At 45.4% G+C, this 18,640-nt stretch overlaps 1 protein-coding gene across 1 annotated transcript in view; it reads left to right on the forward strand.

Moving 5' to 3' along the window:
* The window catches only part of LOC126260759 (uncharacterized), a 1,547,391-nt gene that overhangs the window by 1,394,639 nt on the left and 134,112 nt on the right, over positions 1–18,640 (forward strand). The window contains exons 49-50 of the mRNA XM_049958097.1: positions 11,755–11,969; positions 15,507–15,791. Of these exons, the coding sequence (XP_049814054.1) occupies positions 11,755–11,969; positions 15,507–15,791 (500 nt within the window). The remainder of the gene's footprint in view (positions 1–11,754; positions 11,970–15,506; positions 15,792–18,640) is intronic.

Here is an 18,640-nt window from a genome sequence, read left to right on the forward strand (position 1 = left end):
GGGTTCGACAATGTACAAGTTCGGGGACCGTGCTGGCCCGACAAGACGATGCAGTTCAGTTGCATGCCCCTCATACCACGATTGTAGTGTCCTGACTGTGTGAATGGGTGCATTATCGTCCTTAAAATGGCATCATTGTTAGGGAACAACATTTGAATCGTGTGCTGCGGCGGATCACCTAAAATGTTCACATAATCGTTGGCTGTAACACGGGCTTTGAGAGTAATGATGGGACCAGCAGAATATCACGATATGGCTGCCCACACCATCACACTTCCACCTCCCTGCTCAACCGTTGGAATCAAGCAATCAGGATTGTAGGCTTCTTTTGGCGTTCTCCAGACGTAAATCCGGCCCGATGTTGGAAACAACGAAAACGTTAACTCGTCGGACCATATGACGCGTTTCCACAGATCAGCCGTCCATGATTTATGCTCTTGACACCATGTTTTACGCTTCTTTGCGTCGGTTGTTGTCGCTAATGGTTTCGGTACAGCAGCTCGTCCACGAATATTCGCTTTCTGGAGTTCTCGGCGGACAGTGTCGATAGATACGGGGTCCCGAAGATGGTTGTTGAGCTCTGAAGTCACTTTAGCCGCCGTAATTTTGTGTTCTTTTGACACAATCCTTGTTAGCGTCCGCCGATTTCTGTCATTTAGATTTGATTTACGCCCACTATTACGTTTACACGACGATGTCCTTCCATGTTTGGTGTAGGCTGTCATGACTGTTGAAGCAGTTGCTCGTGAAACATTCATTAAGTTGGCTGTCTTGATCACTGATGCTCCAGCTAATCGGGCCCCCAAGATCTGCCCTCTTTGGAGGTCTGTTAGGTCTTTCATTGCACGTCGACATCGGCCTCTGAATACAAATGCGAAGTGTGCATTGCTCGTAAACAACCTGCGCTGATGCCTACTCGGTACTGAACACGCGCAGACCAGCGCAACACATACCTCAGCTGCATTGTTCACCGTCAAACGCAACCATCCCAGTAGTGCCACTGTTCAAATTATTTTGTCTGTCCCCTTGCACATACAGAAACAAAAGATTTATATAAATTTGTCACTCTTCAGTACAACGTCCACTCGGAAGATGTTCAGCCCTGGCCACTAAGAAAGTCTGTAAATGTTGTTCAACTGGCAAACACACAAAAATGGGGTCAGTGCTCCCTGCCGCGGGAGCTCCGGAGAGGGGATACCTGCACCTCATTGGCAGCGGCGTAATCCTTCGTGGCAGGCAGCGCGCTCGTGCTGTAGGAAACGCGGCGGCGACAAATGCCTTACGTCATTTTCATTTTACGTACGCGTGTACTGTGTACTTACCATCGGGCGGCTTCTTGCTACTCATTACCAGACGCTGCTGACCTTACGAAATTGAAGAACAGTTGCGAGAGTCCTCGTGGAGCAGCCACTCAACCGACTGGCTCAGTGGCAGAAATCCCACATCACTCAGTGGTCTCCGCCACTCTGTCACTTGCTTTCCGTAATACCTCTGTCTGTCAGTCTGATCGATTCTCCACAAACGACGAACTGATTAGGGATAGCAATGAAATTCAGTACACTTTCATACGAATTGAAGCGTTGTTAAGTGAGAGCGTGCCCCAGTGATGCAAGTAGATGATAGTCGGACGGACCCAAGCCTGCAGAATAAGCCGCACGCCCCAGTATTTCCCAACTTAATGCCTCGATCGTTTCCCTGACACGTTTTGCTGCGTGTGATGAGGTGTTATAGTCCACCCCGATAGCTGCGTGTTGAGCGTGACGGATTGCCGTCGTACGGGCCCGGGTTCGATTCCCGGGTAGGTCGGAGACTGGGTGTTGTCATCATCATCATTTCGTCCCCATCCGGCTCGCAAGTCGCCCAATGTGGCGTCGAATGTAATAAGAACTGCACAAGGCAGCCGGATCTGCCCCCCAAGGGCCTCCCGGCCAATGACGCCAGACGCTCATTTCCATTTCCATGGGGCGTTATATGGAGCATTATGACTTTGTGTTGCCTTTTTCCATATTCTGGTCGTTTTTTACGTAATGATGGATTTAAATCGATTTTTTGCTGTCGGTAGCGATCAGTGTTAACTGTTTCACCAGGTTTTAGCAGCTTATAATAGATGACATCCTTCTGACCCCACCAAACAAAGAGCATTGTCTTCTTTCCAAAGCGATTTGGTCTTGCACTGGATGTCAATCGTTTGCCTGGACTCACCCATGATTCACGACGCTCAGGATTCTCAAAATATAAGCATTTTTCATCATCTATCAGTATTCGATGGCCGGCCGGTGTGGCCTAGCGGATCTAGGCGCTACAGTCTGGAACCGCGCGACCGCTACGGTCGCAGGTTCGAATCCTGCCTCGGGCATGGATGTTTGTGATGTCCTTAGGTTAGTTAGGTTTAAGTAGTTCTAAGTTCTAGGGGACTGATGACCTCAGAAGTCCCATAGTGCTCAGAGCCATTTGAACCATTTAGTATTCGATGGAGAAACGACTTGCTTTTGAATCTGACCAGCAGCATTTCAGAAGTGCTCTTTCGATTTGCTTGCAGTTCATGCGGAACCCATTTTCCCACTTTCTGCGTTTTCAACCGAAGAGAAACCGGTTTCTGCGTGACATTCAATTGTTCCGCAAAATCCTGTTGAATGTATCATCTTTATCCAGTAAGGCCTGCAGTGCATTTCCTTCGAACTTTTTCGGTGGTTTCCCGCGCTCGTTGTTCCTCACGTCAAAATCACCACTTGAATTTTTTGAACCACTCGAAACACTGTCTTTTTCCCACGAGAATGTTCGCGGAAAGCTTTGTCAAGCATTCAAAGGGATTCTGCAGCAGTTTTCTTCAAATGATAAAACAAAATCAAAACTGTCCGCTAATCGTACTTCGTAGCCACAAAACTCGACATGTTTACAGGTTTGAAAGAGATACCGGTGTATGTAACTTGGGTTACTGTATGTTGACATTCGTTGTCAGCCGTAAGAGGAAGCAGAGGCGGTCTCACGGGCCCTACACTGACAACTAGCACCATCTATAGGGAAATTCCGGTTTCATACTTCTGCGCCTGGTATTTCATCTAGCCTTAGAGGCTAGGCGAGTAATCGACGATCCTAGGACTTTTAATTAATCTCAAGCGGGGACTGTCCAGGGGCAACATCACAAACTGCGGGTGAGAATTTCGCAGTACCGTGTGCTTTTCCGACAAATACCAAGTTTTAATTATCGGCGTTTCTCGCTGTCTGTTTTTGGAGAGCGTTTAGCGTGTTGTCTGGGAGACAGTAACAGTATTTTTTCTTCCTTTTTTTTAAAGTCAAGGACACGGTAAACGGCCATATTATCTGGTACATATCTATTTAAGCCAGCTTTTTTGAGTAGAGCGGTCAGTATCGAGTTCTTACCTACAAGAATTCCAAAAGAAATGAAAGAAAGTGAGATGAGGCTCGAGTAACTGTGATACGCAACAGCTCTGTTCGTTAGCAGTCTCCTTCTCGAGTGAGCGCGAAGGACGAGAGTCTGCGTAGCGACAGCACGGGACGGCTGGCAGTAGCGGCGGCTGCCTTGATTGACTCGCAGAGCACAGCACGCCGTAACGACGGAGTGGCGGCAGGGCGGCAGTAGCCTCCAGCCACGACGCCGACCACACAGGGAGAGCAGAGCGTGCCGGCCGCTGCTATGGGCCGGTACGGTTACGGTCGCACCACACGTACGCCGCCTTACTAGCAGAAGTGCTGCTTAGCTGGCCGGGAAGGCGCTGCCGACTGCCCGAGCTCCGTGGCGCTCTCCCAAAGAAACACCCGTTCATACTACACTACTGGTCATTAAAATTGCTACACTAAGAAGAAATGCATGTGACAAGCGGGTATTCATTGGACAAATATATTATACTAGAACTGACATGTGATTACATTTTCACGCAATTTGGGTGCATAGATCCTGAGAAATCAGTACCCAGAACAACCACCTCTGGCCGTAATAACGGCCTTGATACGCCTGGTCATTGAGTCAAACAGAGCTTGGATGGTGTGTACAGGTACAGCTGCCCATGCAGCTTCAACACGATATCACAGTTCATCGAGAGTAGTGACTGGCGTAATGTGACGAGCCAGTTGCTCGGCCACCATTGACCAGACGTTTTCAGTTGGTGAGAGATCTGGAGAATGTGCTGGCCAGGGCAGCAGTCGAACATTTTCTGTATCCAGAAAGGACCGTACCGGACCTGCAACATGCGGTCGTGCATTATCCTGCTGAAACGTAGGGTTTCGCAGGGATCGAATGAAGGGTAGAGCCACGGATCGTAACACATCTGAAATGTAACGTCCACTGTTCAAAGTGCCGTCAATGCGAACAAGAGGTGACCGAGACGTGTAACCAATGGCACCCCATACCATCACGCCGGGTGATACGCCAGTATGGCGATGACGAATACACGCTTCCAATATGCGTTCACTGCGATGTCGCCAAACACGGATGCAACCGTCATGATGCTGTAAACAGAACCTGGATTCGTCCGAAAAAATGACGTTTTGCCATTCGTGCACCCATGTTCGTCGTTGAATACACCATTGCAGGCGCTCCTGTCTGTGATGCAGCGTCAAGGGTAACCGCAGCCATGGTCTCCGTTCCGTATCAACGAAATAATTACAGAGATTGCTAGAACTGGAGGTTTCGTAACAATTACCGACTCTAAAAGCATTCTGAAAACGCAAAAGAACGCCAACTAAATATAGGGTGTTTGAAAAGGGACTTTACAATTTCAAAAATTCATATAAATTTATTGAAAGAAGATACAGAGCAGAGTTTAGTGTTATTTTGCAGGGAAATATATCAAGTTTTTTTTTTACCTTCAACTGAAGATGTTACATGTGACCTTCATTGGTTATCCTCGACACATCCCAACGGAAGTCAATTTCTTCCCAAGCTCGCTGTAGCATTGCAGGTGTTACTTGCTCAATGATGGCGTAAATTCTTGCTCTACGTTCAGGTAGATAAGCCGGCACAGGAGGTACAAACACAATATCCTTGATGAATCCCCATAAAGAAAGAAAATGGAGTCGTGTCAGTTCTGCGGAACGTCGTGGCCATGCAACTGGCGCGTCATGGCCAATCCGCTGACCTGGAAAGCGGTCACTGAGAAAATCCCTGACGTCAGCCAGGTAGTGGTGCACCATCTTACATGAAGTAAACATTTCGTTCTTAGTCATCCTCATCTATGCGTGATATGAAAACTTGTTGTAACACGTCCAGGTACACTATCTCGTTGATCGTTTTCTCAAGGAAAAAAAAGGGGGCCGTACAATTTGTTCTTGCTCAATGCACAAAAAATGTTCAGTTGGGGCTATCACGAACATGTTGCAATGTTTGATGTGGATTTTCACTGTCCATATCCTACAGTTATGTGCCACTTAAGTGAAAAGTCGACTCGTCACAATTTTAGACGAACAGTTGGTAACAGGTAGGTTCAAATGGTTCAAATGGCTCTGAGCACTATGCGACTTAACTTCTGAGGTCATCAGTCGCCTGGAACTTAGATCTAATTAAACCTAACTAACCTAAGGACATCAAACACATCCATGCCCGAGGCAGAATTCGAACCTGTGAATGTAGCGGTTGCCCGGTTCCAGACTGTAGCGCCTAGAACTGCACGACCACACTCCGGCTGGCAAATGTTCATGCTCATGTAATCGATTTAACATATCCACACAGAAGATCTTGCGAGCATTTTTATCAGCGTCTTTTATTGCTTGTACGCGCGTCAATCTGTACGGTTACAAATGCAAACGGTATCCCAACATACGCCAAACAGTCGTATGTGGGATTTGCAGTTCGCGGGATGCACGCCGGGTCGATTTGGTACGGCTGCTGACAAAACGCTGCCTCACTCGCTCAACGACGTCGTCAGATGTGCTTGGATTACCTGATGATTTCCCATGTCTTACCGAGCAACCTGTTTCTACAGAACATTTATGCCACTCATAAACTGCAGGCCTACTAGGAGGATCTTTAGCGTACTTGGTACAGAGATTAGGCTGACCTGTTGTCGCCGACTTCGATTCTTCAAACCATTTCACACAGCTAGCACGCTCGGGTCCAGTGAAGGCAGCCATATTTAACGCAACTGCCGCTAGCGCTCCTTACGGTGCGATTCCGCACTAGCTGACTACGCGAGACAAAACTTGATGTATTTCCCTACAAATTGACACTACAATCACCTCTGTAGGAAGTATGAATTAATTTGCATGAATTTTCAAAAGTAAAGTCCTTTTCGAAACACCTCGTACGTTCTAGATCAATCAGATTGGCATCATGTTGCCAAGAAGGCTGGCCAAACTATGTAATTATTTTGGATTATATCTGATACCGATGTTAATACAATGAAACAGCAGATCAATCTGCGAAAGTCGCCATTACTAGTGGAACACACAGGCACAAAACTCTCAATTACAGATCAACTCTGGAGAATAAAACAACTGATACTCTCTAGTGGCTGGAAGAATGGAATGAAAACACCAAGAGATAAAAGCTATACCTCTTTACAGCCGTTCATTCTGAGAATGTCATAGTTTTCCAAAGCCCGAAAAATCGAGGAAAATAATAACATCCTCTGTGCGAATGCGTCTGTAGATCTTTCCCTCCCCACTTTTATAAAATTTTGTACAGAACACACCGTGCAGTTAATCGTATGACGTAACAATTTGTGGTGTATGTCACATCGTCTTTCTGTGCAAGTGCTAAGGGAAATGCCGAGTGAGATTTGTAAAGGTTGTCTCTGGCGTTGGCCGCCGCCTTCCGCTTTGCACCGTCCTCGTTCCTGGGGGCACAGCCAGGAGCGACAATGGCGCCACACCCGGGTTTGTGGCACAAGAAGACATAAAAATCCAAAAGAAAAGGCGGATGTTGCATTTAATGAAAAGTGTTAAATATTACAACACACACACGATTAGCTATCGACTTATATGTTGTAGCGTAACTGACGCCAAGTCAGAGAATGTGAGACACATAACATTTGTCTGAATATGGTCAAATGTCACTTATCTGTCAGAAGAAGTATGTAGGGAACGTGTGACACTTGCCTACATGCTTATAGAAGTTCTTGACTTGTGATCGGTAAAAATTATGTATGCTAGAAGCCAATAATAAACATATAAATGAAAGTGTAAGTTTCACATTAGACGGTTAGGTGGCGAATAATACTGTTAACATTAGCCTTAAATCTAGATGAACATATCGCAGTCTGAAAGTAAACGAGTATGTAATCATTATTACTCACCCACTGCGCTACTGATTATTTTGCCACAACTTGTTTCGAATGGAGCAGTCTTGTTTTCGACTGTTCTACAGTTTAACTGATGTACCATAATTCTTTCAGAAGAAATTACTGAGCATCACAACGTAGTAGCAACTATTAGCGCTAACCACGAATAATCTTCGGGTTACTATGCAGCCGTGTTCGAGTAGCTGAGAAAGAAATGTACTCTCAGACAAAAACGACGCACCACGAAGGAATTATCAGAGTGGGGCGGAAACCGGTAGATGTGATACACATGTGCAGACATACCAATGATTACAATTGAGCTAGTCTATAACAAGTTGGTCCACAACAAGCAGTTATTCCGCTTGCCACTGATTGACAGATTTGTTGCATCTCCTCCCGAGGAATATCGTGCCCAATGGAAAATGGAAATGTCGTGTGGCTAGGGCCTCCCAGCGGGTAGACCGCTCGCCTGGTGCAGGTCTTTCGATTTGACGCCACTTCGGCGACCTGCGCGTCGATGGGGATGAAATGATGATGATTAGGACAACACAACACCCAGTCCCTGAGCGGAGAAAATCTCCGACCCAGCCGGGAATCGAACCCGGGCCCTTAGGATTGACAGTCTGTCACGCTGACCACTCAGCTACTGGGGGCGGTATCGTGCCCAATTCTATCCTAGTGGCACGTTAAATCGGCAAAATATCGAGGTGTTTGAAGAGCCCTGCCCATAATGCGACAAACAGCCTCAATTTTGGGAGATATTCGGTGACCTAGCAGGCCAAGGTAGGGTTTGGCAAGCACGAAGAGAAGCAGTAGAAACGCTCGCCATGTGCGGGCGAGCATTACCTTACTGAAACGTAAGCCCAGGATGGCTTGGCATACAGGACAACAGAACTGGGCGTACAACATCCCCGTCGTGCCCCTGTGCCGCGGATGGCAACCAAAGGAGTCCTACTATGAAAAGAAATGGCACCATAGACATCACTCTTGGTTGTTAGGCCGTATGGCTGACGAAAGTGAGACTGGTATCCCACCGCTGTCTCTAGACACGTCTTCGGCCTGAAATCGCATCGACTGGAGTAGAGTTGTCTTCAGTGTTGAGTGCCGCTTCGAACTGAGGCCCGATCAGCAGCGAAGACGTGTCTGCAGACGTTTCGGCCGGCGTTGGGATACCAGCCCGACGGTCGCCCGCTGTAAGACCGGACAATCAGGAGTGATGGTCTGGCGTGTCGTTTCTTTTCACAGCAGCCCTCCTTTGTTTTTGTTGTCATTCCTGGCATCCTTACAGCACAGTGATGCGCCGACGATATTCTAAGTCCCGTTTTGTTAGCCTTCACGGCAAGCCATTCTGGGCTTACATTTCAGCAAGATAATGCCCGCCCACACACGGCGAGAGTTTCCACTGCTTCTCTTCGTGCTTACCAAACCCTACCTTCGCCTGCAAGGTCGCCGGATATCTCTCCAACTGGAGCATTATAGGCTGCGCCCTTCAACCGTCTCGGAATTCTGACGATCCAACTCGCCAGCTGGACAGAATTTGGCACGATATCCCTCAGGACAACATCCAATAAGTTTGTAGATCAATGCGAAGAGGAATAACTGCTTGCATAAGGGCCAGAGATGGACCTACGCGTTATTGACTTGCTCAATTCGTGAAGCTCTTTGTGTTGAATAAATCGTTCAATTTTTACGAAATTGTAATCATTTCTTTGTCTGTACATGTACATCACATCTACCGATTTCCGTTACATTCGGATAATTCCTTTGTGCTGTGTTGTCGTCGTTGTCTCTCTCTCTCTCTCTCTATTCATAAATCATCTAGAAGGTCTTTTGGGTTATTTAACAGGAAGAAACAAAGAAATTTTGATTGCTGGTGACTTTAATACAGGCTTTCTAATGCAATCTTCCAGTAAACATTTACTGCAGTTAGTAATGTTGTCTTACAATCTAACTCACACTGTAAAGTTTCCCACTAGGATCACTAAATCCTCAAGGACAGCCATTGATAACATTTTTATAGAGAAATCAAAGGAAGAAAATCATGTCATAAAACCTGTAATAAATGGACTATCAGATCATGACATGCAGCTCCTTGTTTTAGATGTAAATTCTAAGCAGATTATCAAGACTGCTAAATCGGAGTACAGGAGAGTAGTCAATCAACCAAAAATTGAGTGTTTTAGAAAACGGCTCAAATATATGAACTGGAAAGATGTTTATAGTACTCATGACATGAATGAAAGTTATAACACATTCATGAACTATGTCAGTACCATGTTTGAAAACTGTTTTCCTGTAAAAGTTACTCAAATTAAACAGAAGTCTATAATAAAACCATGGATTACACAAGGAATAAAGATTTCCTGTAAGACAAAAAGGAAAATGTATCTGTCGACCAAGAATAGCTCCAATGCTGATAATTTAGCTAAATACAAGAAATACTGTAAAATATTAAAAAAAGTAATTCAGGCATCTAACCAAATGCACTACGAGAAGAAGATAGCAATGTCAAGGAACAAAATAAAAACAATATGGGATATAGTGTAAGAGGAGACTGGTAGAACCAGAAAGGAACAGGAGCAAATAGCATTAAGGGTAGATGACACATTTGTAGCCGATGGGCGTAGTGTGGCAAATCTATTTAACAAGTACTTTATATCCGCTACTGATATAATGGGATCGCCAGGATCAGTAAATAATGCCTTTGAATATCTGAAACTAGCCTTTACAAATAGCTTGAGGTACATGAATATGTCACTCACTTCACCAAAAGAAATAACTTCCATAATAAAATCGTTAAAAACAAAGCATTCTAGTAGTTACGATGAAATATCAACAAAGTTAATTAAGGCATGTTCTTGTGAGTTTAGTACAATTCTAAGTGACTTGTGTAACCAGTCAATTATAACTGGGAAATTTCCTGACTGGCTAAAATATGCAGATGTTAAGCCTCTATTCAAGAAAGGGGGTAAAGAGATACCATCAAACTACAGACCGATTTCACTTTTGCCAGCATTCTCAAAAATTTTAGAAAAAGTCATGTACAGGCAGCTTCTCAACCATCTGACCACAAATAACATATTATCAAGAACATAGTTTGGATTTCTGAAGGGTTCTGATATCGAGAAGACTATTTACACCTACAGTGAAAATGTACTTAATTCATTAAATAACAAATTACAAGCAGCATGTATTTCCTGTGATTTGTCAAAGGCATTGGATTGTGTGAACCACAACATCCTTTTAAATAAATTAGAATTCTATGGTGTCACGGGCAGTGCTGCAAAATGGCTCAAGTCATACCTCGCTAACAGGAAACAAAGGGTGTCAGTGCAAGGGACTAGTGAATTAAGTCATCAGTCATCATCAGAATGGGAAGAAATTACATGTGGTGTCCCACAAGGATCCATCTTAGGGCCATTGCTTTTTTTGTGTACATTAATGATCTCTCATCAGTTACACTGCCAGAAGCAGAGTTCGTTTTGTTTGCAGATGACACAAGTGTTGCAATAAATAGTATGTCGAGTGTAGTTCTAGAAAGATCTGCTAATGGTATTTTCATGGATATTAATAAATGGTTTAAAGCCTACTCACTGACATTAAACTTCGAAAAGACTGACTATATGCAATTCAGAACCTGTAAGAGGTTTCCACCCAGCATATGCATAAAGTATGGAGGAGAACAGATAGAAGAGGTTACAGTCTTAAATTCCTGGGATTAAAACTTGATAATAAATTCAGTTGGGAGGAACACACCACAGAACTGTGGAAACGCCTTAACAAATCTGTATTTGCAATTCGAGTGTTAGCAGACATAGGTGACATAAAAATGAAAAAACTTGCATACTTTGCCTACTTTCATTCCATAGTGTCATATGGTATAATATTTTGGGGTAACTCTTTAAGTCAAACAAAAGTTTTAAGAGTCCAAAAGAGTGTAATACGTATTATTTGTGGAGCAAATTCACGAACGTCCTGTAGAAACCTCTTCAAAGAACTGGGTATACTAACTACTGCCTCTCAGTGTATTTACTCCTTAATGAAATTTGTCCTAAATAATATATCTCTTTTTCCAACAAACAGTTCAGTTCATACATACAATAGCAGGAACAGAAATGATCTGCACAAAGACTTAAAAGCACTTACTTTAGTTCAAAAAGGGGTCCACTACTCAGGAACACTCATCTTCAATAATTTCCCAGAAAACATAAAAAATTTTGTTACAAATAAAGATCAGTTTAAAAGGAGCCTGAAAGACTTACTAGTGGCCAACCCATTCTACTCCATTGACGAATTTTTAAATAGAAACAAATGGTGTATTGTATATATTCATACTATTAGTATTGTTATTTCAGCTTTTAAAAAAAATTGAGATGTTGCACATCCACGAGGATCTCCTCAGCACGGATCTATTGAACGAAGAACTAATCTAATCTAAATATCTCTCTAACACTCTAGTAGCTAGAGAGTACAGCCTGAATACTGCTAGTTGTTAGAGCGCGGCTTCCTGTCCACGCAGAGGCGGCAACGCCCTCCGCGGGTGACGGTCGCCCCCAGCACCAGCAGCAGCAGCAGCAGCAGCCGGCGGCCGCCTTCCTGAAGAGCCCGGCGCCAGTGATGGCGCGCCCCGGCGCCAGCGCCAGCTTCGTGGCGCGCGTGTCTGACCCGCGCGCAGCCGGCGACGTCGTCTGGACTGTGGCAGGCCGCGACGCCGCCGCCTGCCCCAGGTGCCACGTGAGTACCTCGCCACAGCCGGCACAGCTCGCATTTCTTCGCCTGAGTACGTTGTTGTTGCGGTCTTCAGCCTGAACACTAGTTTGATGGACCTCTTCATGCTACTCTCTTCTGTGCAAGCCTGCAACCTACATCCTTATGAATCTGTTTAATGTATTGTTCTCTTGACCTCTCTCTACGATATTTACCCCCGACACTTCCCTCTACTACAAAATTCGTGATTCCTTGATGTCTCTGAATGTGTCCCGTCAACTGATCCCATCTTTTGGTCAAGTTGTGCCACAAATTCCTCTTCTCCGCAAATCCATTCAGTACCTTCTCATTAATTACGTAATCCACCCATCTAATTTTCTGTAGCATTACACTTCAAAACCTTCTGTTCTCTTCTAGTATAAACTGTTTATCGTCCATTTTTCACTTCCGTACATGGCTACTCTCCATTCAAATACCTTCAGAAAAGACTCTCTAACACTTAAATCTATATTCGATGTTAAAAAATTTCTCTTGTTCAAAGGTGCTTTTCTTGTGATTTTCAGTCTACTTCGGCCATCGTCATTTATTTTGCTGCTCAAATATCGAAATTCATCTATTACTTAAAGTGTCTCGTTTTCTAATCTAATTCCCTCAGCATCACCTCATTTAGTTCTACAACATTCCATTATCGTTGTTTTGCTTTTTTTTATATTCATCGTATATCCTCCTTCCGTTCAACTGCTCTTCGAAGCGCTTTGCTCTCTCTGACAGAATTACAGTGTCATTGGCAAACTTCAATGTTTTTATGTCTTCTCTCTGAACTTCAATTGCTACTCCAAATGTTTCTTTTGTTTTCTTTGCTGCTTCTTCAATGTACAAATTGACTAACATCGGGGATAGGCTAAATCTTGTCTCATTCTCTTCCCAACCACTGCTTCCCTTTCATACCTGTCAACCCTTACAACTGCAGTCTGGTTTCTATACAAGTTGTAAATAACCTTTCATTCCCTATATTTATCCCTGTTACCTTCAGAATTTCAAAGAGGCTATTCTAGTCAAAGTTGTCAAAATATTTTTCTTAGTCTACAGATGGTATAAATGTATAGATCCCTTTTATTAACCTATCATCTATATCTTCTGATATTAGTCCTAGGGTCAGTACTGCCTCGTGTGTTCCTACATTTCTCTGGAATCCGAACTGATCTTCCCCGAGGTCGGGACCTACCAGTTTTTCCATTCTTCTCTAAAGAATTCACGTTAGTATTTTGTAACCGCGACTTATTAAACTGATAGTGGGTAATATTGACACCTGTCAGCATCTGCTTTCTTTGGAATTGGAATTATTATATTGTTCTCGAAGTCTGAAAGTATTTCGCCTGTCTCGTGCATCTTGTAGATCTCATGGAATAATTTCACCACGGCTGGCTTTCCCAAGGCTATCAGTAGTTCTGATGGAATGCCGCCTACTCCCAGGACCTTGTTTCCCCTTACGTCTTTGAGTGCTCTGCCAAATTCTTCTCGCAGTATCGTATTTGCCCCCCTCATCTACATCTATTTCCTCTTCCTTTTCTATAATATTAATTTCAACATTGCTTACGTATAACCGACTCCAATTCCAGCTGCGTACTGTCGATGTAACTCACTGATGTAAGCTACAGACAGTTAAAATTGCAACACCATGAAGGTGGCATGCAACAAACTTCAGATTGGTATGAAGTGTACTGGATGACTAGGTATACAAAAAATCAGCATTTCAGCCTCACGAACTGGGCGCAGTAACACCGCGTAGCCCTCTTCCCAAACGGACAAAGGTCGGGTAGGGCCCAAGACCAGTGAGAAAATGGAACAATCCCCAGGTTCGCTCGAAGTACTTCATACCTAGTCGTTCCTTCACATCTGGTAAAAATTCAAATGTTCTTCGGCCAGTTTCTTCGCTTCCCATGCTTCCTACCACAACTCTCCACCTCTTTTCCTTATCACACCCTTTCCTCAACCCTAACATCCAGTATGTCCCCTGTTATCGCCTTTTTTGGCACTGTACCACGCAGCTTGTTCTCTAATTTTGATGTCCAGAGGCAGAGCCCCATTATAACTAATAGGGCCCCCCCTGGAGATGTCCTGTAGGCCCCCACAGACGTCAATATCGTGTTCCTCTGCACTGTTCTCACTGTAATGGCGGGCACTACCCTCGTGAGTCTGTGTGCCCAGACTGCCGAGCCATAACCCACTATTGACGTTAAGATGCTGTTATGATATATCTTTATGAGATGAGGGGGAAGATGAAATCTTTTATGACTTATGGAGATAAGATTGTTAAGCACTTGCAGGGCTCTCTGGATTACGGTTTCAAAGTGTTGCCCAGAGTTCCACCTTTCATCAATGATGATTCCCAGGTAGCGCGTCTCACGTCGCCAAAGAACTGGTAAGCCCTCAATTCTCACAGTGGTATTCCTTATCAGCTGCTCTTTCGGCAAGAGATATGTAGACTTGCTCGGCGAAATGTTCATCTTTGTATTTTGGCACCATAGTTGTAATTTTCCTATAGCCCTTTCGATTTTGGGCTCTATGTCTTCTCGGCTTCGGCCGCCAACCAACAGGAGCAGGTCATCCGTGTAGGCTATCACATCTAACAGTTCTTCGCTTTGTTGTATATCGTCTAACAGTGGCTCCATGTGGATGTCCCAGAATAGGGGGCCTAATACAGAACCCTGGGGGCATCCCTCTGTTATATTTTTTCCCACTCTTCCGCCAGGGGATGATAGCCAGACCTCCCGATCCTCACAATAGCTCCTCGGACAACCGTATAGTGGCCCTGGACACTCTTTCTCCCTCAAACAGGAGAAGAGCTAAGGCAACCACAGGTGGTCGAAGGCGCCACTGGTGTCCACCAGGATGTGAACTACGTACTTGTACGGGGTTGAGCCACGTACCTCAGCTGCCAGGGCGATTCCATCAGAAGCCGACCGCCCAGACCTGAAGCCGAACTGCCTGCTACTCATCCCGCACAGCACTCGGTGTGCTGCCAGTCTGTCAGCCAGCAACTTCTTTAGTATCTTCCCAAACAAGTCCAACAAGCAGACGGGTCTGTAAGATTTTGTTTCAGCTGGGTCTTTGTCAGGTCCTTTCTTAATGATCACGACATTTGCAATTTTCCATATCTTGGGGAATTTTTTCTGCCTGAGGCACTCATTGCATAGATGACTGTGGTGTTACTAGCTGGGGGGCTGAGAACTGCACCACCTCCCCTGCAATGCCGTCCGGCCCGGGAGCTTTGCCTCTCTTCGACTTATGTTGGCAGTCACCTCCTCTTCAGAAAACGGGTAGACTGCCTTATTATTGGTGTATCTTTCAAGGTCTTCATTTCTTAATTGGCGCTGTCCTCCAGTCTCGCCATCCGCACTGTCGTGAGGCAGCAGGGACCACAGGAGGACCTCAGCAGTCTCCTGCCAGGATTCCCTCATCCCGTCCCCGTGCCTGTTGACAGCTCCATAGCAGATAGGTTTACGTGACCTGTGTTAAGGGTGCGTTTCGAGTGTGGACGAGTGACGCCCGGCGTGTCCGCAGGTGGAGACGACCGGCGACGAGAGCGTGCTGACGGTGCGTGACGTGCAACCGGAGGACGGCGGCGCCGTCGAGTGCTCGCTGGCCGGCGGCGGCGCGGGGGCGGCGGCGGCGCCCGCCTCCCTCACCGTGCTGCAGCCGGAGGAGGGGGAGGAGGAGGAGGAGGGAGGGGAGCCGGCGGCGGTGACGCGCGGCCCGCGCGACGTGGTGGCGCTGCGCGGAGACACGGCCACGCTGAGCGCCGCCTTCCGCGGCAGCCCGCCGCCCACAGTGCGCTGGCTCAGGGCGGTAAGCGAGCACTCCACTGCTCCACACCCTCTGTATACACTCAGTCGCAAAAGTGTTCGGACAGTGGCAAGTTTCACAATGAGTACTCGAGAAACGCCGACTATGAAACCCAAACATATTTATTAGCAATATACAGGGTGTTACAAAAATGTACGGCCAAACTTTCAGGAAACATTCCTCACACACAAATAAAGAAAAGATGTTATGTGGACATGTGTCCGGAAACGCTTAATTTCCGTGTTAGAGCTCATTTTAGTTTCGTCAGTATGTACTGTACTTCCTCGATTCACCGCTAGTTGGCCCAATTTAAGGAAGGTAATGTTGACTTCGGTGCTTGTGTTGATATGCGACTCATTGCTCTACAGTAATAGCATCAAACACATCAGTACGTAGCAGTGATGTCTTGATTGGGCCCCATGTTCTTCCACCTACGCTCAATGGAGCACGTTATCATGATTTCATACGGGATACTCTACCTGCGCTGCTAGAACATGTGCCTTTACAAGTACGACACAACATGTGGTTCATGCACGGTGGAGCTCCTGCACATTTCAGTCGAAGTGTTCGTACGCTTCTCAACAACAGATTCAGTGACCGATGGATTGGTAGAGGCGGACCTCAACCCTCTTGACTTTCATTTATGGGGGCATTTGAAAGCTCTTGTCTAGGCAACCCCGGTACCAAATGTAGAGACTCTTCGTGCTGGTATTGTGGACAGCTGTGATACAATACGCCATTCTCCAGGGCTGCATCAGCGCATCAGGGATTCCATGCGACGGAGGGTGGATGCATGTATCCTCGCTAACGGAGGACATTTTGAACATTTCCTGTAACAAAGTGTTTGAAGTCACGCTCGTACGTTCTGTTGCTGTGTGTTTCCATGATTAATGTGATTTGAAGAGAAGTAATAAAATGAGCTCTAACATGGAAAGTAAGCGTTTCCGGACACATGTCCACTTAACATATTTTCTTTCTTTGTGTGTGAGGAATGTTTCCTGAAAGTTTGGCCGTACCTTTTTGTAACACCCTATATATGCGTAACAACATTACTTACAAAAGAATTATTGTATTACTTCGTTTCCAAAACAAAAATAACAGAAAAATTAACAACAAAAATGAAACATCCTGCACACCCTGCTGCTACAAAAGTATTCGGGCACTGTCCAATAAATGTTCACAAGTTGTACGACGAAAATGTCAATACCTTTGCGTCCACCTTTCATTTTCAATACCTCCTCCAATCTACTAGGCATACTTTCCACGAGTTTTTTCGTGAAATCTGGGCCTATATTTGCCCATTCTTGGTGCAGTTTCTCTTTCAAGGTCTCATTCGTAAAGATGTTGTCCGTGCGGAGGGTCCGTTTCAATTTATCCCCCAAATGTTCGATTGGGTTAAGGTCTGGTGATTGGGGAGGAGGGGTGTAATACTTTCGGGCAATTGAAGAGCGACCACATTTGTACGATACGCGCGGCATGCTTGGGATCATTATCCTGAAAAAAATGAAAGTTTTTCTCAATACCTAGATGTCGCGCACTCTGCTTCAAATGTCCTCGCAGTATATTCAAATACGCTTCCTTGTTCATCGTATCATCAATGAACGCTAACTCACCCACACCATTGCCGGACATGCATCCCCACACCGTGATGCTCCCACCTCCAAACTTTACTGTCGGTTTGAGGTTCCTGGGATTCAGCTCTTCATTGGTCTTTCGCCACACGTTTGCCTTTCCGTCGCTTTGCCATAATGTAAATTTACATTCGTCGCAAAATATCACCGGATTACACCAAGCCTGATCGTATTCGGCGTATTCCCTCGCAAACTGCATACGTTTCGTCTGGTTCACTGCATTTATGAATGGCTTTCGCAGTGCTACTCGACCACGGTACTGCGATCGTCGTAGTACTCTCCGCACGGTTTCGGGATGAACTTTTATACTGAGGTCTCCCTCTACCTCACTTGCAATTCGTGTGGCAGATATTTTCGGATTCTGTTGTACCTTTCGCACAATGTGAAAATGCCCGTCTTGTACTGCAACGGAATTCCGATCGGTCTTCCTTCTCGAACCGTTTAATAATGTCATGAACTGTACTTTTCTTCATGTTCACTATTGCGGCAATTTCCCTGCAGGTTTTCCCCTTCGCGTGATGATAAACGACAAGTTGCCTTTGCTCGAACGTAGAACACTTCCCTCTGCGTCCCATCGTCGACCTGCACAGGCTCGCGATACGTGTTTACTAACCATCGCTACCGTCTCACGGAAATATCGGACACACTGCAGTCGCTTCACCCTCTGTGCGTCTCGGAATGAACTATTCTCTCACGTTGTCCGCCTTTGTCCGAATACTTTTGTTGCACCTTCCCATGCCGTTTTCAGGAAATATTACGTAACAGACACATGTCCAACAACAATTCTTCGTATTTGACGCGTGTTTCTCGTTGCGACATCGTACCCAGAATCCCAAATACATTAAAAAGTGCTATTTCTGTATTTGTTCATGCGGCAAACTGCAAAATTATGCGCCGTTACGTGCTGTCCGAATACTTTTGCGACTGAGTGTATGTGCACCAGCTGCGTGACAAAGTACTCACCCTCTCCTGGCAAAGTGTCACATATTCCGGAAGTTCCTGTAGTGGCACTAAGGGCGCCCCTCCACATGAAGAAAATGTCACTTAAATACGGGTACAGTCAAGGCCAAATGCGGGCTTTCAAATAACTGCGCACCCTCCGACTCAACGTTGAAATATTGAAAGCTTTGGTTGGTTTCGTTGTCTAGGGGCTGGTATACAGGCCAAATACTACTGAGTCTACAGTATACGATAAGAATATACACAAGAATCGAATGGTCG

Source organism: Schistocerca nitens, chromosome 5, assembly GCF_023898315.1.
Source record: "Schistocerca nitens isolate TAMUIC-IGC-003100 chromosome 5, iqSchNite1.1, whole genome shotgun sequence".
In the NCBI taxonomy this organism is placed as follows: Eukaryota; Metazoa; Arthropoda; class Insecta; order Orthoptera; family Acrididae; genus Schistocerca; species Schistocerca nitens.